Source organism: Notolepis coatsorum, assembly GCF_963971535.1.
Source record: "Notolepis coatsorum genome assembly, chromosome: 16".
NCBI classification, from domain to species: Eukaryota; Metazoa; Chordata; class Actinopteri; order Aulopiformes; family Paralepididae; genus Notolepis; species Notolepis coatsorum.
Window position 1 is genome coordinate 68704667 of NC_140180.1, and position 26205 is coordinate 68730871.

Consider the following 26205-nt stretch of genomic DNA (forward strand, 5'->3'; position numbering starts at 1 on the left):
CATCTGTTGTTTCTTCCAACATGGAAGACAAATGGGCATTCTAAACATTCTGCTAAAGGCTTCTATTAAACCTCTATCACCGTCTACAACTGCCTTACTGTAATCATAACTACCTACCTCAAACTATAGTTCACCCAACTCTGTATGATAGCATGTACAATAATGCTGTATATATATATTCATATTTACCTTATATATATTTATCAACCTCTGTTTAAATATACCTGCATATAATTATTTCTACATAGCTGTATATACTTTATCTACCGGTATATATCCCTTCCCTACTTCTATCCGTTACTAGTTATACTGCTGGCCAGTATGACTACCATAGTGTTTCTATACCTGTATCACTGTACACATAATACTATAACACTGTACATACATACATCTGATTATCATGTTTTAGTACTAATTTATATATACTCCAGTTTAATCGTTACTGTTACCTTTGCACTCTGGTTAGATGCCAACTTGTTTTCGTTGTACTGCACGACAATAAATATGAATCTAATCTAATGGCAGCCGTCACAATAACATACAGAGTTCAGATTCAAGGGTACAGAGAGCTACCAACACACAGCATACTGAATAATCCTACTAGTCAGACCAGCCAGCTGAAAACCCCACACAACAACTAGACTACTGTACGTACATGAGCCAATACGGATGGGTGATATGGGAAAAATATATATATGATTGATTTATTATTTTATTTTCGTGTCATGCACACGTGCCCAATCCTTGTGGGTTTATAAAATACCGAAGATACTGTAGCAGTGTTCCATTATCACATTATACGTTACATTTCGTTATCTAAACACAGATTACATATATACAGATTGCAGCTCGGAACAAAGTATTCTGCCTTCTCTCCCAAGCTTGGCAAATAAAATCTGCTATAGAAAGCACAAATCAAGTTTGTCATTATTCATCCTGCTCAAGAAAATCAACAAATGGAGGACATTTGACTGAGAAGTACTTCCCTTACATCCTCATAAACAGGACAGTACAACAAGAATGTGTACCTCATTCTCAATTTCACCTAGCTCACACAAAACACATGGCAACTGTTGTTTCTGACAAATGGACAATCTAAACATTCGGTTAAATAAAGGACTCTTGGTAGATATTGATATATATCACAATATCTGCTGAGCTGAGGTATAGAAAGATCACGTTAGATAATGAAGTTGATGGTCACAGCAAGGAAGAGTGCAGTATGATATTTCAGTAGCGTGTGATAAAAGCACTTCCTCTAGGCTGTAAAGTTAAACGTCTAAATGTAACACTTCTCTCTGAGATGCTCTGAGCGCCAGTAGCAATATTACACACAGCCACACGCTCCTACACAAACAAACACACAGCTTCTAGGTTTTATGCTGAGACTCCAGGTGAAGGCTTGTAGGAGCCACAATGTTTATTTAGTGTTGTTTATTTGCTTAGGCTGCACACGCGCGTTTTGGTTACCATCACCTCCTGAGCACCTGGGTGTGATGGCGCATTACTTTCCCTGGTCATTTGCACGGTGGAGAGGAGGTACAAAGAGGGTTAGTAGAGCTCCAATATTTTCTGTTGACCATCACGTCACATTAAAGTACAATTTAGTTTTGCTTAGAATATTTCAGTTTAACAATTGCTTCTCAGTAGTTTTTATTTTTGTTTTCATCAATAAACACCATAAACGCATCTGGACATCAGAATGGACTTGTTTTGAACGCGTCACAATCAAGAGCCTACTTAGCGGCATTTTTCTTTGCTAGCAGTCGCTACAGAGGTAAATGTCCCAAGTCCCAAGTCAAAACTGTAACTGAAGAGTGCAATTTCTATTTCGTAAGCTGGATCTTGTATTATGTATCTGTTGTCCCATGTCTGTTTTTAACATGCTCTATTGTATAATTGTGAAACTTCCTAATAGTGTGCTATCCTGGCCAGGTCTCCCTCGAAAAAGAGATTTTAATCTCAAGGGATAAATAAATAGAAAAGTCTGACCCTGAGGGTATACGCCTCCAGAATACTTGAACCCAGCATGATTTGTATCGTCTTTGTTTTTAGTTTTTGTGTGTGTATTGTATAATTACAATCGTATGTTTATTTAATATGTGTTCAGAGGCTATATGTACTGTGCCAAGACATGTGTAGTAGCAGTGGGGAGGGAGGGGGTTAGATGGGATTATTTCATTTTATTCAATAGATGGGTTTCTATGCAACATCATGGTGGATCTGCACACAACTGGGGAGCAGAATGCTGAAAGAACAGGTTATTAACTTATTATTTAAAAAAGATTACCCAGGCTGTATTCAAATATCGTCTGGCATGATGTTGACCAGTACAGGGCATCATTTCCCTAATCGCTTTAGCACTGTGCTACATCCTCTCACCAGGCTCAAATCCAATGGGGCGAGTGTTTAAGCCTTCAAAAACCACAATACATGCCCTTTCCCAAGATAGGAAGCTCATGGTATAAATCAGATGTGTCTTCATATGTTCAACTGAGGAAATTATTGTAAACCAAACATCAAACATTACAATGTAAGTAAGTAAGTAAATGTTATTTGTATAGCACTTTTCACAGAGAGAACTCACAAAGTGCTTTACATACAATAAAAAATAAAAAACAAGACCCATTCAAGTGATAAGAAACAGAACAAAAAACACAATGCATTTCAGAGAAAAAACAGCAGACATATTTTACACCTGGAGGAGAAGCTCAAACATTACCCAAAAGCATGTTTTTAGCTAATTCTTAAAAATATCAACAGACGCTGCAGCTCTTAGGCCACAAGGAAGGGCATTCCAGAGTCTAGGCGCTAATGAGTTTCATATATTTTTTAAAAGGTTAACCTGCCCATTAACATTCAATAAATGGGTAAAAGAATCTTTGTGCAAAGATTCCAGTTTACAAAGTGGTCTTGATCAATTAGGAAGAGTCTGGCAAGTGCTCCTTATTGCTGACAACTAGCCTCATTATTGAGGCAATTTGTGCAGTCTGAGACAATTAAGCTACAAACAGGGAATAAGTGGATATTTACCACAATGTGTTCCACTTAAAGTAATGCACCAGACATTATTCAGGTATTAACAAGATTTACAAGCTAAATCTTGTCGACATTGATTGCAATCCTGCATTAGCAGCGACTTACCAACATGGTTTACTGCCCCCCTGACTGCATGCGCACAGAGCAACGTTGGTGACCAAGAGAAACATCTACATTGTAAACTGCTACAGTATGTGAAACAAAGCCAGGTGAGAGAGTGTGTCAACGGAAAAAAATATATATTTAAAGAAAGGATTCATTCATTAAAGCTGCACTGGGTAGTTTTGAGAAGAAAGCATTACCTCGACAATAACTAGTTACAAATGCTTGAATATTGATTATCTTGACACAAATCCAAATAATCCCTCTTTGAAACAAAGTGAACCAATATTGCTCTTAGAGGAAGATTCTTCTGTCAACAGATCAGTTCTAGTTTCAGACGCTCCAAGGATCCAGTTTATCTCTTGCAACACATTATGTATCCAATACACTAAAGATATATCATACTTTGTTTTTACTTTTCAGACGTCTTTTTGTTTCTTTACTTGGTGTGCACTGTAGAGTACATTTCAGTGAGCCTCTGTCAGCTTTGCATTGGTTTGTGGCTAACTATCAAGAGCTAGTATGAGAAATAGCATGGATTGTGCTGAGAAAGGACTCTACTTATCACCATCATCATTGCAGTGTTTCCCCTACAATGTTATTGGAACCCCCAACCCCACCTGAAAGAAGGGTTGTGTAGGGTTTAGTCAGAGTAGTGATTGCAGTACAGTAATATTGGTGACAGTAGCCATGGCAACATTACAGTAATGGTAGCAAAGTGATGGTACCGTAATAGTGGCAATATTTGGCCATTTTAAAATCAAGAAACTAACATTGAGAGCAACATGTATCAAGCCACAACCAGTAAAAACCAGTCCTGCCTGCACTGAATTAGAACATGCTACTATGTCCAGAGAAAGATTTGACTAAACCATGCCTGCTCTACTTCATTCTAATTTCTACCCCATATTGGTTATGAGCACCACTGAGGTCATGGATCAGCTTAATACCGTCTTCTGTCCGACCTACAATGTCTAAACCATACCTGCTCTACTTAATTGCTGGGCTAAGTACTTATATTATATTCATATATATGCATTGCTACATGTATCTATCTATTGCTCCTATGTCCGCCCACTACAAACACAGGAACTCTCTAACCCCTGTCCCCGTCTCCCTGTCTCTCTGTGAGTGGATGTCTTGTGGTGATGGCCAAGGTGGTGCGATCTTCTCTACATCGCCCCCATACTTCAAATGGATCAGAGCGGAATACATACATGCATACATTCATCCAAATGGAATACGACTGTGATATTTTGAGCTCCGTGCCTTGACATTTAGCCTTTATCTTATTTTCTTTCTTTTTTGACCAAATCTTTTTTTTTCTTTTTTTTTTACATGAAACAAGACAACACAATAACAATAATAATAAACAAGACATCACAGGACAATAACAGCAATAATAATAATCATAATAATAATAACAACAATAATGACAAGATAAACAATTAAAACAGGATAATGAAAATAAATTAGTTATAATATAAATTAAATCTATAAAGGGAGAAAAATAATACAAAAAAAAATAATATATATATATATACCATAAGGTGAGACTATCTGAGCTCCCATCAGCCCCAGCATCGACACCTTTATCTTATTTTCATACCAGTGCTCATTTCCCTATGCTTTTTCTTTTGTTGTTGTTGTTCTTAGCTCTATTCTATTTAAAAAAAAATTGTAAATGTTCTTATGCACCTCAGTTGCTATTGCATGTACATATATATGTGTTTTATTACACATATATGTACATACATAACAACTATTCGCCTGTTTTATTCTCCCCACCCATCGATCATCCATAGCAACACTATATTATCACCGACATCCAAGTTGGGAGATCCCCCTTTGAACGGCCCATCTAAGGTTTCTGATTGATTGAAAAGTTTATTAACAGATTGCAGAATGGGTACAGTACAGTACAGCTCAATACATACAATTGTTAAGGGGATGCAGACCAGAGAAAGACTTTCGTCTTGTTTACATCAGGGTCCCCCATTTTCAATTCATCATATGACACACACGACATACAGATAGACAGTACTGCTACATCTATACATTTATTTTAGGACATACCAGATTTGCAAATACAGTACCGTTTGTGATACAAAAAGTGTCCAGAAGAAGAGTGTATATACATTTGACATAGAAACTGTACATTGGAGGAGGTTGGGTAGGTGGGGTGGGGTTGGGTGGGTGGGGCTGTACATTGGAGGTGGGGGTGGGGGGGGTAGGGGCGGGGAAGGGGGACACTGTACACTGTACATTGGAATACTGACAAAGCCATACTTGGTCTTTACTGTACAACTGGGTTAGGACATTTGTAGGGGCCAGTTTCGAATTGCAGTCTCCCGTAGGTGTTCTTTGAGAGTGTTTTTGAAAGTGGGTAGTGATTCACATTCCTTTACAGCTTTGGGTAGGGCGTTCCACATTGATGTGGCATAATTGCGAAACGTGTTTAGTCCCTTGTTTGAGCAGAATCTGGTAGAGCTGCCGCGGTATTGATGTTTTCCTTACCGCACAAATTTGCGAAATATTTCCTACCGCTGCGGTTATTACCGCACACACACACACACAAAAAAAAAGTTTGAATGCATTTTTTTTGTAGTCTACTCTTTATAGCATATAGCCTGCCTCTAGTCTAAATGTCTATCTTTAGAGGATGACTTTGCAGCATGAATATTGTTTGGGATTCGGCAAGCACGCATTCGTTAAAAGTGAAACACGGATTCGAAGTTTCCCCTCTGTGTCGCGGGCAGGGGTGGTAGCGGCGCGCCCGCCGGTTACCCCCCGACCCTTTCTTCTTCTTATTATTATTATAACGTTACTACTTATGATTACAAATGCATTCGTTTTGTGGCATTACGTTATATAGTTACACGTTCGTATTTACCGGACCATAGCAAGGCAAGCGTTACTCAATTCATATCTCAGTTCCTTTCTTTGCTCAGAGCGTGCAGAGTTGTACCCATTCTGCGGTCTGTTAATAAAGTTTTCAATCAGACAAGTGTATAGAACGAAGGGCTTTTATTATAACATTTCGTTGCAGTAAAATCATTATGCCTCGTTCCCTGAGGAGCGACGGTACGTCGGTAATCCACTCCGGTCTCCGGTGGGAGCTAACGTATATTAGCCGTGTTGTGACTGAGCTCTGATCAATGGCTGAGATTCAGGAAGTAAAAGCACTGCAAGACGATCCAACGCGTGACGCGTCTCTCTTCTGACCAATTAGTGGTCTGCAATGTTTCACCTGACTTTTCTGGTACCCAATAGGGTCGCTTGGAACCTCGATAGAGGAGTAGGGTATATCTGCAGAGCCGCAAGCCCAACGAGAGAAGGGTACTTTATTATTATTAAAAAAAAACAGCGGTGACGCGGTATTCAGCCTACTCTTGCGGTGGGCGTGATGTAACAGCGATACCGCGGTAATGCGGTAATCGCGGCAGCTCTAGAATCTGGGTTTAACATGATTTGTGGAACTCCCTCTGGTGTTGTGATTGTGGTATTCACTGACCTTTGGGAAGTATTTTGACATGTACATTGGTACCTTGGTCGTGTAGTGTATCTTGTAGACCAGGCCCATTGCACGTTTCTGTACTCTGTCGTCTACTCTAAGCCATCCTAGGTTGGCAAAGTGGGCAGGGGTGAGGTGGGTTCTAGGAGTCAGGTCAAGCAGTAGTCTGACTAGTTTGTTTTGAGATGTTTGTAATTTGGTTTTTAGTGCCTTTGAGGTGCTTTGGTACCATGAGGTGCAAGCATAGTCGTAGTACCCTTGAATGAGTGCTCCTGCCAGAGTCTTCAGGGTATTCTTGTTTACCAGAGAGGAGATCCGGTACAAGAATCGAGTTCGTTGGTTGACTTTTTTTATTACATTGGATGCCATTTTGTCACAGGAAAGATTAGCCTCTAGGATGGAACCCAGGTAGGTAATTTCATCTTTCCTTGTGACAATATTGTCACCCACTGTAACTGAGAAGCCGTTGGTCTTGCTGAGTTTGTTATTTGAACCGAAGAGAATGGACTCTGTTTTGCCCATGTGTAATGATAGTTTGTTGTCGGCGAGCCATATGCAGATTTAGCCTAGTTCCGAGCTGAGGGTTTTTTCAACCTGTAACTTGTTCTTGTCAGAGACCAGCAGGGCTGAGTCGTCCGCAAACAGGAACAAGTTGCAGTCACAAGCTGACGACATGTCATTTGCATAAATTAGGAACAGTAGCGGTCCTAGTATGCTTCCTTGTGGAACACCACAGACTGTGAGGGGGGGGGGGTAGGGTACCGTTTACCTCCACCATCTGTTCTCTCCCCTCCAGGTAGGATTGTATCCAGCTCACTGATAAACTATCAAAACCAATTGCTTTTAGCTTGTCAATCAGAATGGTGTGATTGACAGTGTCGAAGGCCTTTTGTAGGTCCAGCATGCAGTATTTGCCCGCGTCCACCTCTTGCTTGATGTGGTCGTTCAAATAGAGAAGGTATGTGTCAGTGGAGTGGGATGTTCTGAAGCCAGATTGGAATTCGTAGATTAGATTTTTTTCCGCAAGGTACTTTTCGACCTGTTCGTATACTATTTTTTCCATGACTTTCGAGATGGATGTAAGGATAGAAACAGGGCGGTAGTTGCCTGGGTCTAATTTGCTGCCCTTTTTGTGCAGGGGTGTTACTCTCGCAATTTTGAAGTCCTTGGGGACGTGTCCCTGTTTTATGGAGAGGTTTATTATGTGTGTGATGACTGGGGTGATGGCGGCTGCTGAGTCTCTGAGGAATTTGGAGGGGATGTTGTCATGGCCAGTGGCCTTGTTCGGTTGGAGGGCGCTCAGTTTTTTTAGTACCTCATCTGTAGTTACCATTTCCAGTTTGAAGTCGTCTTTGTGGACGCCTAGGTTCTTGTAGTATGCTACTATGTGTTCTACCCCATACTGCCCTGAGTGGGAGGGTAGTTTGTTTACCAGTGTTGTGGCTATGTTTGTGAAGAAAGTGTTTAAGTAATTGGCTAAGTAATCTCTCCTCCACGTCGCCTGTGGTGCTTTTTTCCTATTGCTAGGTTTTTGGTGAGGTTTTCCTTACCTTCGTTGGGGAATGTCTGGGAGTGTCGCATATTTGGATTTTATGGTGGATTTTTGTTCTTGATTTATTGTGATGTTTCTTCTTGACTTGTTTAAAGAAGACTTGTACAGCCCATGGTGACATTACCTTGTGACTTCGGGCTTTACAAATAAATTTTATTTGACTACAATACTGACTGACTGTGTCTGAGACAGCTGGACTGACCTGATGCTGTGGGTTTCCACACAGGGACTTCCTCCAGGGCCACATAGCTAGAGGTCCTGTAGTACCGACGCCTGTCTTTCAGAGACAGGGACAGCAAGAAGTCTGAGAGAGAGAGAGAGAGAGAGAGAGAGAGAGAGAGAGAGAGAGAGAGAGAGAGAGAGAGAGAGAGAGAGAGAGAGAGAGAGAGAGAGAGAGAGAGGGGGGGGGGGTATATTTAGCTATATGGCTTATTTATATATAAGTGACAGTAACTTCCTGTCACTGTCTGTGACTGAGAGCCAGTTCGCTGTAGGCCGCAGCAGATATTTTAATGCACTTTTACGCACGTGTGTATGTTGACATACCACTTATTTATTTATTTTTAGCAGCATGCCAGCATGTAGGGTAACTACTGGTCTCACCCTTGGTCTCCTTCCAGTCTATCCCGGTGTCGAGATTGACGTCTTTATCCCCCGGGCCCGCGGCCATAACAACCCGGGCACTGGTGTGGACAGAGACGAGCGCAGTGACGGTCAGTCCGAGCGCGCCGAGGGCAACAACCCGACAGAGCAAGCCGCTCTTCCCCCGGGAGTCTCCCCGCTGGACGGTCGCTGTGGTTGTTGAAAACTTCCTCGACGCTCGGTTAGCTGTGTCAATGTCGTGGTGGAGAGGACTCGCCTTCTTGCACGGTGTTGGCAAATTCTTCCCCTGCTGCCGAAGCACCGAGTGCAGCGGGCGCTTTGACAGCGGAGTCGGGGAACTCCGAATGTTTTTGAATTTGACACCGACGGCCTGACAGTCAATGCGGCCAAGAGACCGCAGAGCAGCGGAGGACAGGGTTCTGATGGCTGGATAGAGAGTTGACATTTGATATGCCATGTTATTGTGACACCGAGGGGCAAACGATTAGTATGAGCTCTTGATGTCGGCGGCCAGTGTATATGTTAGACCCGTGATTTACTTTCGTTTTCAAAAACGCACCGGTTTCCTTGTAAGAATAATCATGCATGTGCCATTTTTGTTTTGGACGGTGACGCACCGGAATGTACCAATTATGAGTGGGTATTTATGGGAGTTTATTTTTTTTATATCGCACGATTCAAACATGTCAAACGTATCATTTATTTAACGGTGTGGTACTTTTATCATATTTAGAGTTCCGTTCTAGTGCGTGAGTTATACGTTTATGACCGCTTCCCTGCAGGTCTCGACTGAGTACCAAGTCGTCCCACCCTGCGTCAACTGATATGGAAAAGTCAACTAAATAAAAGGAAGGAGCCCTATCGCTGCTCTCATCGCCCCCTGTCGGAAGACCGGTGAATAGACTTTCAGAACCGTCTTAATTGAAACTAAAGAGTTATATTATAGTTTATGTTTAAATGTGTTGGCCTGCAAACTAAACTAGTAGGTCTATCTTAGAATGTAACCAGAATCAATCCCCAAATGCTTTCTCACGTGTGTTATTAATAGATCAAAATTCCAACTTACTTATATCATGGTAGGAGGATTGGGATTCTTAATGTAAATTTTAAAATGAATTAATCACGTATGTTGTTCTTTTTTTCACAATGTAGGAGAAAGTGCACTTTGTTCTGGTCCTCTCTCCCTCTCTGTGTGTGTACGTGCACATGTGTTGGTAAGAGAGTGAGTGAACTGTCCTAGCATCAACATCTCACACCCTATGGCACACATGCACATAACTCAGACCTTCTTCCTAATGCGACTCCGACTCAGCTTCTTCCCCCAGGCCATCAGAACACTGATCTCTCCACACACAAGCACACATGAACACACACACCACACATCCTTGCTTGCACTCTCTCACACACCCCACACACAAATACACTACAGGTCACTGTAAGAACATAACTGTATATTTGTATATTATTGTATATAGGCCTACTACTCATTACCTTTATTTCTTAAGCTTAGCATTGTATTTTATTCTTATTACTTTTTATCATGTCTATTCTATTTTATTATCTATTCTATTTTATATTTGTATTTTTCCACAATTGAGGCGGGCATGGCCACCTTCATTTCACTACACGTCTCGTGTATGTATGTGACAAATAAAACTCTTGAATCTTCACTCACACCAGCCTGTCAGACTCTTCCGTCCCTGTCACTCACACTTCCTCTCGCCGGAAACTGACACAAAAGAGGAACTCCCTTTATAGTTTTTTTCTGACAAGTAATACATGCGCCATACCCACAGTTACACAGACCACACTAGTCAGCCTGAAAGAGAAAGAGAGGAAGACAGACAGAGAGAGAGAGAGAGAGAGAGAGAGAGAGAGAAGCTCAGACCAGCCCAACAACACATCACCTCTCAGCACTGGGCACTGGAGCCGTGGGTCAAGGTGTGTGGAAGCTGCTGTATTCTGCAAAACGGTGGTCAGCAGATTGACGGTAAGGTGGCTCTGAAGTGTGAGTGTGTGTGTTTTGAGAAAGAGAGAGAGAGAGTATCTAAAGAAGGAAGAGGCTTCTATGCGTATCGCAATAGGGAGTGTTGACCCAGCATCGGCCATAAAGGGACAGTTCGCAATTTTGGAACCCTAGTCCTGTTTCCAATGACGAAACAATGATGTTGTTGATCTGTGGAGCCCATCTTCCAGCAAAATCCATGATGTTCTTCATACTGGACACCCACAGCTCAGCTTTGTTAGCCACAAACTAGTGCAAAGTCAATGGGGTCAAGCTTCAGTTTGTACAACCTGACTGAAGGTAACTGAAATCTTTCTTTGTGTCCACCATTGATTAGGTTTCAGTTACCTTCAAGCTTGTACAGATATGACCCCATGGACTTTTCATTTGTTGGTAAATAACTAGCCATGGCTATGGGTATCAAGTATGAAGAACAGCATGGATTGTGCTCAGTGCCACCATACATGAATGAATTAATGACTTTTATTTATATAGCACCATTCACAGAACGAATGCACAGGGTGCTTTACACTACAGCTTAGTATATAAAAAACACAACAAAACAAAATCAGAAATAAATGACAACAACAACAACATGTAGGACAGACAACCGACAGGACAATAGAAAAAGAAGCATACATCTCAAGGCAGTACAAAATAAAGGGAGAGAACAGCACAGCACCATAATAAATAATGTAACAACAGTGTGACTGTACTAGAATATGTTAGTGGTTGTAGATGACATCAACATCAACATATTTACCAACATTACCATGTTGATCAACCAATCATTACCAATGATGATCAACAACATCATTGGTAAGTAGGAAATAGGGCTAGGGTTAGAAAATTGTGAACTATCTTGTTATTGTAAAATGGACTGCGCTTTTATCCAAATCGCTTTACAACATATGTCTCACATTTACCGATGGCGGAGGCAACCATGCAAGGTGCCAACCTGCTCATCAGAAGCAGTTAGGGGTTAAGTGTCTTGCTCAAGGACACTTCAACATGCTGCCGGGAGGAAACATAATCGAACCGGGAACCTTCTGATTACCAGAAGACCGCTCTACCTCCTGAACCACTGTCACCTCGTTAAGGTCACATAACCGTATAGACCTTTTTAGAAGTATGCTGTTGCTATTCCACTGCTAGGGGAACAGTGTTGGCCCCTGTTTATTTCCTGTCAGCAACTGTATTAACAAACATTGCAAAAGGAGATACAAAGGGGACTATTTAGAATGTGTATGTTGTCAAGTTAACTGGTCCTGGATCATCATGTCTTGAGAGGTTAACTGGTCCTGGATCATCATGTCTTGAGAGGTTAACTGGTCCTGGATCATCATGTCTTGAGAGGTTAACTGGTCCTGGATCATCATGTCTACTCTTCAGATACTTATTTGTCCCCCGCTCTGAGATGGAGAGAGAGAGAAGGTTCTGTCTTTGAAAGAGAGATGACGTTAGAGATAATTGAAATGTTGTGACATAAGGAATCAAGGCTTCTAGGAAGATGTGTGGTCTCAGAAGTCTATCAAGTCCTTATTGATTCCTTTCAGGAGTGATACAAGTCTTATTTCTCTATTGTATTTATCTATTATTGGTTATGGAAGTGGTTATGCATGACAGTATCAAATGGGATGACAGACCTCGGATCTTAGTAGCCTATTAGCCCTCAAATGAGCTGAGCGAGGTGAAAGCGGAAGTGTGTGTCCCTGCTGATTGCTCCAGCCAGAAATAGGAAGTGCTCGTCAGACTGAATATTGTCAGAACAACCCGGTCACCCAGTGTTGGTGTGTGTGTGTGTGTGCGTGTGTGTGTGTGTGTGTGTGTGTGTGTGTGTGTGTGTGTGTGTGTGGCGTGCGTGCGTGCGTGTGTGTGTGTGTGCGCATGTGTGTGTGTGCATGTGTGAGTGTGTGTGCATATAATCTTGGTACTTGGGTAACCTTGCACGTCAGATGGCTTCACGAGATCACGCGAGAATCCATCTTGTCAGGCTTCAAGTTACGTGCTTGTGGCCGAACCTCAGTGGTTCAGACCAATCAGCGTCCTTTGAGGAATGACTGGCTGCTACAGGCGTGGTTTAGGTGTAACGTTATGAACATATGGCCTTTTGGGGGAAGTGAGGACATTTTGGCCAGTCGGTCATCACTTTAAAACAGTTAGGGTTAGGTTATCACTTTACAACAGACCATGTTGGTTAGGTTATCACTTTAAAACAGACTGTTAGGGTTAGGTTATCACTTTAAAACAGACCATGTTGGTTAGGTTATCACTTTAAAACAGACTGTTAGGGTTAGGTTATCACTTTAAAACAGACTGTTAGGGTTAGGTTATCACTTTAAAACAGACTGTTAGGGTTAGGTTATCACTTTAAAACAGACTGTTAGGGTTAGGTTATCACTTTAAAACAGACCATGTTGGTTAGGTTATCACTTTAAAACAGACTGTTAGGGTTAGGTTATCACTTTACAACAGACCATGTTGGTTAGGTTATCACTTTAAAACAGACTGTTAGGGTTAGGTTATAACTTTAAAACAGACTGTTAGGGTTAGGTTATCACTTTAAAACAGACCATGTTGGTTAGGTTATCACTTTAAAACAGACTGTTAGGGTTAGGTTATCACTTTACAACAGACCATGTTGGTTAGGTTATCACTTTAAAACAGACTGTTAGGGTTAGGTTATCACTTTAAAACAGACTGTTAGGGTTAGGTTATCACTTTAAAACAGACTGTTATGTTATCGTCATAGCTTCCGCTCTGCGCCTACTGGAATATATCCCTATATCAGTCTATATACTGAATAAATTCTCCACATGCACCTATACACACCCATTCGCCTGGCCACACCCCCATCCGCTCCTCTACATAAGCAGGGGTGTGGCCATACTAACAGCTCCTTCCTTATTTTTACCACGGCGAGTGTTTGTATACACCACTTGAGTTTAGTGTAAAATAGTTGGAAAGGAGCTACGTTGAAGAGAAGGAGCTGCGTTGACATTATATCTTTGTTTTCTCTCTCACTATTTTTCGAGGAAATACAGCGATAATGTCTTCGCCACCGGAGTGTCTAGAAGATGATGATCATTCTGACCTCCATTGGAGTAGGGGCTCGTGTCGCTGAGCAAATCTCCGCCGGCATTTCCTCCGCTCTGCAGTTGGACTTTGCTTGGGAGGCGGTCGGCTGTGTGGGGGCTGACGGCCTCTCTGGGGCGGGTGATGTGTTTGCAGCGCGGGCGCCAGGTGTGTTGGTTGTGGGGGGAACAACTACACAGTTTACGAAGATCCTGCCCCAGGCTGGTATTCTTTTTTCGCTGCTCTAGCGGCGTGGAGAGGGTTCTGGTTTGATGCCCACGTTAACATGAGCTTCTCATCGAGAGCTTTGTTTACTGGGACCGTGCTCCGAATCTGCGGTTCAATTCCCCGGGTCTCTGGACAAACGGATCCCCTCTGTCACCATGCGGGCCCCTCTTTTCAAGATGAAAAATACCCGGCGCGAGGGAGGTGAGCTTGGTGTTTCATTATGAGAATATCCCCATGCTCAAGTCGGCTGCAGCCTGTGAGGGACTTGTTGCCGACGCCGCTGTGTCTGATAAACACCATTCTGAAGACTGTGTTGACTTCTTTTTCTCTTCTCTCTTCGGATGAGGAGAGGGACAGACAGCGGCTGTCTGAAGTGTTGGCCTATATTGTTTTCTCACGTTGTACAGTTTCAGTGGTAGCTGCTTAGCTTGCTTCCTAGCCGGGTTGAGCTACCTGTTAGCCAGTTAGCTGTTTAGCTACAACGTTAGCTCCGTACGTTCGCTCGGCTGGGAACGTTAGCCTGATGCTATCAGTTAGCCTAGAGTTAGCTGTTAGCTTGTGCTACAACCGTTGAACATTAGCCGTGAGAATAGCAGGCCCTAGCACTCTGACTACGACGTCATCTTTGACAGAAGATGTAGTCGGGCCTGCACCATGACCGGCTGCTGGAGGGGGGCGTCTCGCCGGAGCCTTGCTCCGGCCATAGTTTATTTTGCCCCGCCAGCGAGAGGCCTTTTCGTCAATGTGGAGACCAGCCTGTGTTGCGGCCTTCCCATCCTGCATTCGTTGGTGCAGGTAAGGGTCCATTGGACATTACCCCACTCTTCCTTCCTTCCCCTTCCGAATGTTTTGTTAATAATGATGTTTTTTCCAAAACGTATGTTGCTTCACTACATTTGGAGATACGACATGTGCTATGTGTGAATTGTTTTGGTCGCTTGTATAGCTTGGGTACCGCTGGCCAAAGCTTGTGCTTTTCTCTCTACCTAGAAACAGCATTGTTTTTTACGTGAGTAAAAATGAACTGGGTTTTTGTTGAGAAGTTGTCTGTGTTCATGTAACGTTAGACAACGTGGCTGAGCCCACAACTGGCTGAGTTACCCTACAATGCTGTGCATAGTGGCATGTGATCGAGGGATGAGTCCCTCTCTCAGCTTGTGATGACAATAAACAGGTGGCAAGTTTTTTCACACATGAACAGGGCTGTACCTGTTCAAACAAGGTCTTCGGCTGTGCTGGCGTGCGTGATGTAAAGCTTACTCTACACATTGGCGTCGTATCAGGGGTAAGGTGGTGAGGGGTGGGTTTCCCCGGTTTTCCCCTGGGCCCCCCCCCCCCCCTCCCCTCAAACATGATTTTGTTTACAATATGTGTGTTGTTTCACTATGTTTTGGGGGATACAGTGTAACCCCTCAGCTTCTGCTGGGGTTGTGCTCTTGCTTAGAGAGGCAATTTTTTTCTGAAAATTGTTTGCTCGCTGTCATGTGGACTTAGCAAGGCCTGTGGCCAGCACTTAATCGAGGACTTGTGTCTTCTCTCGTTATGAAAAACAGCTTTCCTCTTACGGTAGTGAGAGTGTACTTTCGCCCTTTTTTGTTGTGATGGAAGGTTGTGTGTGTCGTTAAGATCCACAACTGGGTTAGGTGTTGGCCTACAGAAGTTACATGTGTAAGCTCTTGTACCAGGGCCCTTGGCCCTCTCTTGGTCTGTGTTTTTTCTTCCTTTAGGAAAAGGTGTAAAAATTCAGGTGGCAGGTTCGCACATGAGCCTATGTGAAGCTGTTCCCTTGACAGGTATACATGCGCTTCATGTAGTACGCTATGACTGGTGTCATGGCTCTGCTTTGTCATTGCATCGTATCAGGGGTGAGGGGTCATGAGGGGGTGAACTGATGAACCCTCCCTCCCCTTTTTCTGATTGGTCAGGGGGTTGGACCTCCTGTCCTTCGGGCTTCCTGTCACGTTGCTGGGTCAGCGCATCACAGGGTAGGGAGGGGGGGGGGGGAGGGAGTTTCCTGGTCCCACGGCATAGAGTACGTCACTGGGCACGTTTCTATTGGTTGTGAGACTTCCGTGAGTTCTTTTCAGGCTCCATGTTGTGGACCTCTGTTATTGTCAAGATGAGTTATGCGGTGCGTGAGAACTTAAAAAGAAGTTCTGCTCTGTTGTATGTGTCTTGAGCTTGGTAGGTGATGCAATGCAGTAGAGACAATTTGTTCTTCTGCTCTGCTCCATACTAGTAGTGTGTATTGGGTCAGAGCCTCCTCCTCAGGGAGTTTCAGAGCCTCCTCCTCAGGGAGTTTCAGAGCCTCCTCTGTGAGTTTCAGAACCTCCCTCTCAGTGAGGGAGCCTCCTCAAGAGTTTCAGAGCCTCCTCCTCAGAGAGTCTTAGTCCAATTGTTCACGTAGCTCAATGTTGCATATATCTTTTCAATTATTACTCACGTGGGAAGTCTCTCTCTGGGGGTTCCCTGTCTCCTCTCTTTTATAGGGCAGGGTTGACAGGGGTGTTTTCCCTCGGACGCGTCATATGGGACCCATATCTGTGTCTTGGCCATCTTCCTGCGGCTCTCCCAGGCGGCTTGGAGGGAACGTTATCTGGGTTCTTGTTAGAATTACCATTGATATGTTTTGGGTCTCGACGTGTAGTGCTGGCCCTGTGTGGAACCACGCATGGGCTTGCACGCCTTGGTCGCTCATCATTGAAACAGCGTTTTTATGGGGCAACTAGGATGGAGTTTTGTCTCTTCCGAGCGCCAGTGTACTAGGTTAGTCTCGATGAATTCTCGTTCATCTCTGGGGGGAGATAACGGAAAAGATCAAAGCATTGGCGGAGGGGTCTCACGCCTTTCACCGGGCGCGGCTTGGTGGCGCCCTCTGTGATGTTTTAGATCGACACGCGTACCTACCCCCCTCCTGGGACTGGGGATGGCGGCGTGATTAGGACACGGGACTGGTTCTGGTCGCGCCGGACCAGGTCAGTTAACCCGTTGTCCGCCGGGGCGCAGATCTGCTGTTCTGGTACCCTGAGGGACTTGTGCTTTTTCGGGGGGGAAATGCCGGGTCGGCCCGGGCATTGCAGGGTTTGATGTTATGGAGATGTTTCTGGTCCTTCTCCATTCTTTTTTCGCCCCTCTCTTCTCCTGCTTGGCGGGGCTGGGAGGGGGCTGTCGAGGTGGTTCTTGTACCCCTCTGGCATCCCTGTGTACATCCCGGTCCGCCGGGCCCAGGTCCGAACTCGTTCTCGTCGACCTGTTGGCCTGGGTTAACCCCTTCTTGGAAACTGAAACACTTGTACTGCTGTATAGCCAGTGTATACCCGCAGTTGTGTTTTGGAGTTTTTTCTTGGGGGGGTTATAGGAACAACCGCCTCATGTTAGAACCAAGGTGGTGGTTGGTTTCCAGGTGTGTTGGTAGCAGAGTCGACTCTCGGGGTAGGCCGGGCTTGGCCCCGTCTGCCTGTGAGTGTGCCCCCGCACCTTTCATGACGTCTGCCAATCGTGTCTGCCTTCTCTGCCTCTGCCCCTCTAGAGGGTCGGGTTTTTTTGTGGAGGCTGCGACATGGTGCACAGCATACCTTCCGCCCCTTCCGCCAGGGTGCTGTTTTCAGCAGACCCCTTTGGTGCCTGTCTAGTCCACAGTGCTCCAGGCTCAGGTCGAGTGGCCTGTTGCCTGGATTGAGGGATCGACCTCTTTTGGGGGTTGTCTCCCCGGTGCGCTGCCTGGTCCCGCTGTGGGTGTAGCCTCTTGAGTGCTTCAGGGCGGCGTGCTGTAGGGGGGAAGGGCCTGCTCTTGGATGGGCCCTGTCCGAATACGCTGGCGATGTGGGGGGTGGTGTCACTAGTGACCGCCTGGTGGGGTCTCGATGCTGCAGCGTTGTTGGCCTCACCAGGCCCCCTTTTCCGGGGGGTCCAGTCCCTTCCTGGGGCTGGGTCCTCCTTCGCGCTCCGCTGCTACGGCCTTGCCACGGGGGTTGGGTTTTGCCCTTGACCCCGTGATATTAGGGGTTGTAACAGGTTTTTTTATTTCTTCCTGTTCGTTCCCTAGTGGCATGTGGGATGCGCGTTTGTGTAGTCGTGGGTTCTTCTGTGGGAAGGTAAGTCCCACGGTCTGCTCACCCTGTGCGTTTGAGTTGCTAGACCCCTCTTGGCACAGTCGGATCCGATTCCCTCCCGTCCTCCACTAGGGGGGTCCGGGGGCTCGGGTCCTCCCCGGTTCTGATGGTTGTGGGGTGCCTCAGCGGGTACATTTGTCGAGCTTCCGCTCTGCTCAGCTCCTGTATTCCAGTAGGCGCAGAGCGGAAGCTATGACGATAACATAACATACGGTTATCTATATAACCATAGTTATGTGAGTAATAGCGACGCTCTGCGCCGGACTCACTGAGGACCCCGTGGTCTTCGCTTTGGTGGTGAAAGAGGAGCTGTTAGTATGGCAACACCCCTGCTTATGTAGAGGAGCGGATGGGGGTGTGGCCAGGCGAATGGGTGTGTATAGGTGCATGTGGAGAATTTATTCAGTATATAGACTGATATAGGGATATATTCCAGTAGGCGCAGAGCGTCGCTATTACTCACATAACGACAGGTTATGTATATAACCTAGTTATATGAGTACTGGCTAAGCGTCCCGCTCTTAAGCCTATCGAGATATACCTCATCTCATGTACCTACTGTACTCCATCAACGAAAACAAAAATACGCCCATCACCTGCCGGGCCCCGCCCCTATAGAGGCGTACTCTATAAGACACCAAACACTCTTCCTCGCAAAAAACCCGTTTCCAGGAAAAGATTTCCCAAGGGAACTCAGGGCCGCTTAAGAGCGGGACGCTTAGCCAGTACTCATATAACTAGGTTATATACATAACCTGTCGTTATATTATTGTACTTGGCCATCGCGTCCCGCTCTTAAGCCTATCGAGATATGGGGTAGAGCGGACGCGAGGCCCGACAGATGTACCCCCTGAGGACCCGTAAGCCCACATCAAGGGGTTGGGGAGTCCCGTCACCCCATCCTTCCTAATGAAGGGGGGGCGCAGTCAACTCCACCCGAGTGCGAGCAAGAGGGAACTAGAACCCCTTGAACACACAGCACAGGCGGAACCACATGTGACCCAACACACTGTGGCCCATACCCACACACTCCTGCTACCCTACCAAAGGACGGGAAGCAGGAAAGGCCACAGACCCCAGAACCGCCTGGGAGACAGAACCCCCGGTCATGTCCATGAGGTAAAACCTTACAAAGGGGCCCGGGGAGGACCATGAAGCTGCAGCACAGATGTCCTCCACCGAGGCCCCACCCAGCAGAGCGGCAGAGGCAGCCACCCCACGAGTGGAGTGCGCTCTGACGCCCCCAGGGGGATCCAGCCCGGCCAACGTGTAGCAGAGGGCAATGCCCTCGCACAACCAATGGGACAGGCGCTGTTTCGATAGTGCCTTAACGAGAACCACCGTGACAGACAAAAAGCTGATCGGTAACCCTGAGGTCCTGAGTACGGCTGAGGTAAATTCCCAAAGCACGGACCGGACATGACAGGTGAAGGCCCGCATCTAACTCACTAGCGTGAGGAGGCGGATGAAACGCCTAAACCACAATATCCCTGGAGTGGAAGGAACTCCGGATATTTTTAGGCACGAAAGCAGAATTAGGCCGCAGAGTGGCACCGCAATCGGAACGAAAAGTCAGGCACTCTGGATGTACCGAAAGAGCACAGAGCTCACCCATGCGTTTAGCGGAGGTGACAGCCAGCAAGAACGCGGTCTTGAAAGACAGCCGTCCCAACGGCACTTGCTCAAGCGGCTCAAACGGGGCCAAGGACAACCGACCGAGGACCAATTGAAGATCCCAACTCGGAGCCAAAGAGCGTTGCACCGGCTTAGCGCGTCGAGCGCCAAGCAGGAAACGCTTCACAAGAGGGTGGCTGAACAAGACATCCCCCTCAAACCCCTCATGATAGGAGGATATAGCTGCTGCATATACCCTCACCGTCGAAGCCGACAGTCTACCAAGGAGAGACTGGAGGTAACCAAGGACAGCATCCAGGGGGCAGGAGACTGGGTCCCGGCCCCCCACCTTACACCACTCTTGGAACATACGCCATCTGCCCGCGTAAAGCGCGACAGTGGAGGGAGCATGCGCATTCCGGATGGTATTAACCACAGAAGGGTCCATCCTCTCCAGACTTACCCTCCCACCAGCCACACCAACAGGCGTTGGCTCAACACCGGGTACTGGAACAGCGACCCGTGTTGCTGAGAGAGGGCCGTCGCCGGCCAAGGAATAACCCAAGGCGGAGCGACCAGTAGCTGGATCAAGACCGGGAACCACACTGCCGTGCCCCGGTCCGGCGCGACCAGGATCACCGTCCTGCGCTCCCTCCGTATCCGCTCCAACAGCTGACCCAACAGCTGTACAGGAGGAAAGGCGTACAGAAAACCGGGCGGCCATGGAAAGATCGAGAAGGCATCCACCCCCAAGGGGGGATGATCTGCTCGACTGACCGAGAACCACAAGGGGCACTTGTGAGAGCGTCGGCTCGCAAACAGATCTACCGAGGCCTCCCCGAAACGATCCCAGATCTGCCTGACTATGTCGGGGCGGAGTTCCCACTCGTCGTAACGAGGACTGCCCCGAGACATCATATCCGCGCCCACATTCTCTGCACCAGGGATGTGGAGCGCCCTCAGACTGCGCAGCCTGCGAGATGCCCATAGCCAAAGTTCGACCGCCGCCCGGTGCAGGCAGATGGAACGAGTCCCACCCTGCCTGTTGATATACGCCGCTGCCGTCATACTGTCCGTTTTGACCAGAACGTGCTTGCCTACCACCAGGTGGTCGAACCGTTTGAGGACCAGGAGGACCGCCTTCAATTCCAACACATTGATGTGCGGGGTAGACGGGCCAGCATGGACCTTCGTCCAGCTGCCCCCCACTGCGTTGGTCCGACACGTCCCTCCCCAACCCGTGAGAGAGGCGTTGGTGAAGACCGTGATGTGTGAGCGCCTGCTGCCCATGGGGACCCCAATGGTGAGGATACCCAGCCTCCTCCAATGGGCGAGATCTCCCCATATCGACAAAGGAACCGTCAACCGTTTACATTTGTCCCTCACCGGATCTATTCCCATATAGAAAAACCACCTCTGTATCCTCCTCATGAAGAGGAGGCCAAGAGGAACCACCGTGTGAGCAGATGCCATCATACCGAGCAGGCGCATCACTTGCAGCGCCGTGACCGTCCCTCCCAGACGGAAACCCCCGAGCGCGTGAAGGATAGACACCCGCCGCTGCTCCGAGAGGGTTACAACCATGGGCCTTGACCTCAGCGTCAAGCCCAAGTACTCCACCTGTTGACTGGGAAGAGGCGTACTCTTCTTCCAGTTCACAGCAAAACCCAGCCTGGTGAGGAATTCCACCACCAGCCTGGTATGAGACCTGGCAACCTCCTCCGAACGACTGAGGAGTAGAATGTCGTCGAGATAGAATAGAACCCGTATTCCCCGAGGACGTAGAGGCTCCAGCGCAGTTGCTACGCACCTGGTGAATGTGCGGGGAGCCAGAGAATAGCCGAACGGCAACCTCTGGTACTCGTACGCTACGCCCTGAAACAGGAACCGCAGGAACTTCCTGTGAGGAGGTAAAATCGGGATGTGAAAATACGCATCCTACAGGTCTATGGAGGTGAACCAGTCTCCCCTTCTGACAGCAAGCAGAAGGAGTTTGACGGTCAACATCCTGAATGGTCTCGCTACAATCAACCGATTGAACGCGGACAGATCCAGTATAGGTCTGACACCCCCCTTTTTCTTGGGCACCAGAAAATAACGGGAGTAGACGCCTGACATCGCGTCCTCTCTCGGGACTACGACTACGGCCTGCTTCGCCAACAGAGATTGGATCTCGTCGGCCAGGGCTGTCACTGCTTCTGACCCTGACAATATGGTCGGCACCAAACCTGAGAACGGAGGGTGGGGTTGTGTGAACTGCAAAACAAGCCCCTCCCTCAACGTTCTCTCTATCCACCCCTCCAAACGGCATTCTTGTCGCCATATGTGAAAATAATCCCACAGCGCACCCGCCTTCAACTGACGTTGGGCCGCAAGGAACAGTAGATAGTTGGCCCGGTCCCTCCCGCTGTGCGACGCACCCAAGGGGGGACCCCGACAGAAAGGGGCCGTTTGATACGGGAGAAGCTGTCATCAAACTGGTTGACACACACCCCCCCCCTGAACACCCCTCTAGTGCATGCTGAGGAGTTGTTCTACAGCTAGACACGCAAGGCATGAGGACCCCATGGCCTCCTACACGCCGTAGCCCTGCAGTGATATTGCTATCACCCAAATCACGCTCGCCTCTTCTTTGCAGACCACTGCCGCTCTCACGGGAGTGGGAGGCGTCAGCATGACACCCCGCCTGGCGAAGGCGAGGCCGGGGTAACCCTTGCTGTGCATTCAACAGAAGAGGCCTCGAGTCCCCCTGCTGACCACTGTAGCTAGTGGCAGCCGTAACACCAGGCTCACCCATCACACAACGTGTGGTGCAGGAGCCACGCGACAGCACAACATTCTCACGGACAGACCCAGGCTCAGCCATCAACTGGGTGTCAGCCCCTGTCCCCATGAGAAGTGAAAAGTGGGGCCGCATGCGCTTCAAAGAAGGTTCGCGGCCCGCAGCCAAAGGAAAACGATCAGAGCCCCGCTTCCGTGGGTAACGGAGAGAGGATTGAACGGGGAGCGGGCTGCTCGCGGCAGAATGACGACGGCTTGTTTTATCCAAGCCGAATACACCCAAAATGGCCGATCCCTCGGCCACCAAGGCTGTCGGCCTTGTGGATCCCCGTTGACTCTCCGCCCAGGGTACCACTGGCGGGGGAAACATGGCCGCCTGTCAAGGGCCTTGCCACAGTCGTTGACGAGGCCGTGCTCCAACCTCTGGCTGCACAGCGTGAGGCGGTGTGGGACCCAGATCAACAACCGCCTGCGCCTCCACAGAACGACCAAAAAGTCCTTCCGTGGAAAAAGGAGTCGTGAGGAGAGAAAACCTATCCTCTTCCCCAAGAGGAGAGTGCTCCAACCAGACATGCCTAATAACAAACGTTGATAGCATCCTAATCCTCCCCGCAGTTATAGCTTGCGACTGAGTCAAGATCTCTATAACACCACAAACATGCAACATGTTTACAATGTCGGCTGGACCCATAGCCCCACTACCCGACGCCAATGTGGATAGGAAAATAGACAGCTGAGCCATAACACTGGCCGCTGCTACAAACCATCCTGCAGCAGTATACCACTCATCCGTCCATACTGCCACCCTCCGAGCCGATTCGCTCTCAAGCATCGGCCGGGTGGGACATCGTTCATCCCCGCCGGGGCACAGGATCAAAGCTACCTGGCTACGTAGCCACGGTACACCCGGCCTGCACCCTGTTGTTAGCCCTTTTACCCGTAAAAAAGGTAAATAACACTCAGCGAAACCCCCCACATTAGCAACCGACTGACCTTCATCAATGAACCGGGCAAGAGGAGGGAAAAGCGGCAACGTCCCGCGGCGGGGAATATTAGAACAACGACCCATTTCAGCATCAACATTAGCATTAGCAGTAGCATTAGTGTAAGCAGCATGCTCCAGGATAGCCAGGAAATCGTCCACTGCAGTGGAACGTTCACCAAGCCACCCCGCCCCTGGCGCCGAAACACACTCCACAGCATTACTAACACCAACATCAATGCCTGATGACACAGGGCCTACCTGTGTACAAGCCGGCTCGATAGCCAAACCTTGCACGCTGCTCCTTGTCCTGCTGCCACCAGACGAGGAAACATCAGAATAGGCCCGACGTGTCGCTGAAACATGCCCCGAAGATTCCAGGGGTAAGCAAACCTCCGGTAAACTTTCAACATTACGCAATTTCTCTAATCTTTTCATAGCACTAGTTACATAAGGCGTCTTGCGACCGTTATGATGGAAACGAAAATAGAGGAAGAGTGTTTGGTGACCATGCCGAGTATCTTATAGAGTACGCCTCTATAGGGGCAGGGCCCGGCAGGTGATGGGCGTATTTTTGTTTTCGTTGATGGAGTACAGTAGGTACATGAGATGAGGTATATCTCGATAGGCTTAAGAGCGGGACGCGATGGCCAAGTACGATAATATAACTATGGTTATATAGATAACCGTATGTTAGGGTTAGGTTATCACTTTAAAAGAGACTGTTAGGGTTAGGTTATCACTTTAAAAGAGACTGTTAGGGTTAGGTTATCACTTTAAAACAGACTGTTAGGGTTAGGTTATCACTTTAAAAGAGACTGTTAGGGTTAGGTTATCACTTTAAAACAGACCATGTTGGTTAGGTCATCACTTTAAAACAGACCATGTTGGTTAGGTTATTACTTTAAAACAGACTGTTAGGGTTAGGTTATCACTTTAAAACAGACCATGTTGGTTAGGTCATCACTTTAAAACAGACTGTTAGGGTTAGGTTATCACTTTAAAACAGACTGTTAGGGTTAGGTTAGGTAAAACTTTATGTTAATTTTCAATTCTCCTCTGCCAGTTGATTGGCCAAAATACATTGTGTTATCTGTCTCCCCTCCCTCTCTCTCTCTCTCTCTCTCTCTCTCTCTCTCTCTCTCTCTCTCTCTCTCTCTCTCTCTCTCTCTCTCTCTCTCTCTCTCTCTCTCTCTCTCTCTCTCTTACTCCACCTCGCTCAGTCATTTCTGAGTATCTGGACTTTTAACATAGCATCTCTTTAGTATGTTGTTAAAATGTTATGGTTGTGTCTTTCTCTCTCCCTCTTTGTGTATGTCTCTCTCTGCATCTCTCTCTCTCTAGTATGGCAGTGTGGGACCTCTCGGTCACAGTGGAGGACATGGGCCCCGATGTCCCGCCTTTCACTCTCAGCGTGACCTCTGACCTCCACATAGGAGGGGTTATCCTCAAGTTGGTAGAGAAGATACGTGAGTCTCTCTTTGCCTCTCTTTTCTCTCTCACTCACACTCATAAAGTACAGGTATGAGTACACATAGACCTTACACATAAACACACACACACACACACACACACACACACACACACACAGACACACACAGACACAAACATACATACTGTAAACATTTTAGCATGGATATATAAAATATGGGCCTATAAGACATATTAGCTGGAAGGCAGCTGGGAGCGGCTTGAGAAGACCATCATATCCAGGAATAAGAACATCTCCTTGACAATTGACATCAACGTGGTATTATCCCAGATTTCCACCTTCAGTGGACAAAATCATTATTGGTTTTTCATGTTCAAGCTTCTGCACAGGAGACTCGGCCTCAGGGCTTATCTCTTCCATCACGAGGCCCCATCTGGTGTAATTACATCCTATCATCTGGAGGACACGCAGAGGCATGGCATTGTAACAGTTGGTCCAATTTTATGAACATTACGAAATACAAAAATACTGCCTTTTTATCCTCTTATAAATCGCCCCCAACAGTGGCCATTTTTGTTTTCGTTTTTGAGGACTGCATACTTCTTTTGCAAACCAAAATACTATACTTTATACTTATAGCACATGCATGAGCCTGGTCTATTTTGAAAGATGACATTCTGACGTTTCCGACACAATAAATAAAATTCACTTTTAGTGCTAATGAAATAGAGTAACAGGTCTGAACTTGAGTTGTGGAAAAACGTGTTACTCACGTTTTTCTGTAGTAGTTAGTAGTCCAGAATTAGTATTTCCAAAAAAATTGGTATGGCTGAAGAAACACCCTGGTTCCATAGCCTGAAGTCTTGTGTAGTAGATTTTCGAAATGTCATAAGAATCCGTTCAGAAATGAGTGATTAGAAGCAGTTCTGGTAAAAAGTGAGAGCTCAGAAAACTATTTTCTCATAGACTTCAATGCATTCGATGGAGAATTCGCTTCCTGTTTTGGCTCGTGACTTTTCACCTACTGTAGATCCCTGATTCGCTCATTCCCACGTGGGGTACCATTGGAAAGCCCTACACCAGGGCTATTCAACTAAATTGTTCAGGGGGCCACATTGTCAGAAACCCAAGGGGCCAGGGGCCGGACTGCCACGGCGCCTCCCTGT

General features: G+C 46.8%; 2 protein-coding genes across 2 annotated transcripts in view; one reads left to right on the forward strand and one right to left on the reverse strand.

Annotated features, from left to right (window-relative positions):
* Window positions 1-9409, reverse strand: part of macrod1 (mono-ADP ribosylhydrolase 1) — a 496258-nt gene extending 486849 nt beyond the window's left edge. The window contains exons 1-2 of the mRNA XM_084332361.1: window positions 8811-9409; window positions 8410-8511 (exon numbers count right to left, since the gene is read on the reverse strand). Of these exons, the coding sequence (XP_084188487.1) occupies window positions 8410-8511; window positions 8811-9267 (559 nt within the window). The 5' untranslated portion in view covers window positions 9268-9409. The remainder of the gene's footprint in view (window positions 1-8409; window positions 8512-8810) is intronic.
* Window positions 9410-10651: 1242 nt separating this feature from the next.
* The window catches only part of fermt3b (FERM domain containing kindlin 3b), a 48618-nt gene continuing 33064 nt past the window's right edge, over window positions 10652-26205 (forward strand). Inside the window, exons 1-2 of the mRNA XM_084332362.1 lie at window positions 10652-10800; window positions 24952-25076. Of these exons, the coding sequence (XP_084188488.1) occupies window positions 24953-25076 (124 nt within the window). The 5' untranslated portion in view covers window positions 10652-10800; window position 24952. The remainder of the gene's footprint in view (window positions 10801-24951; window positions 25077-26205) is intronic.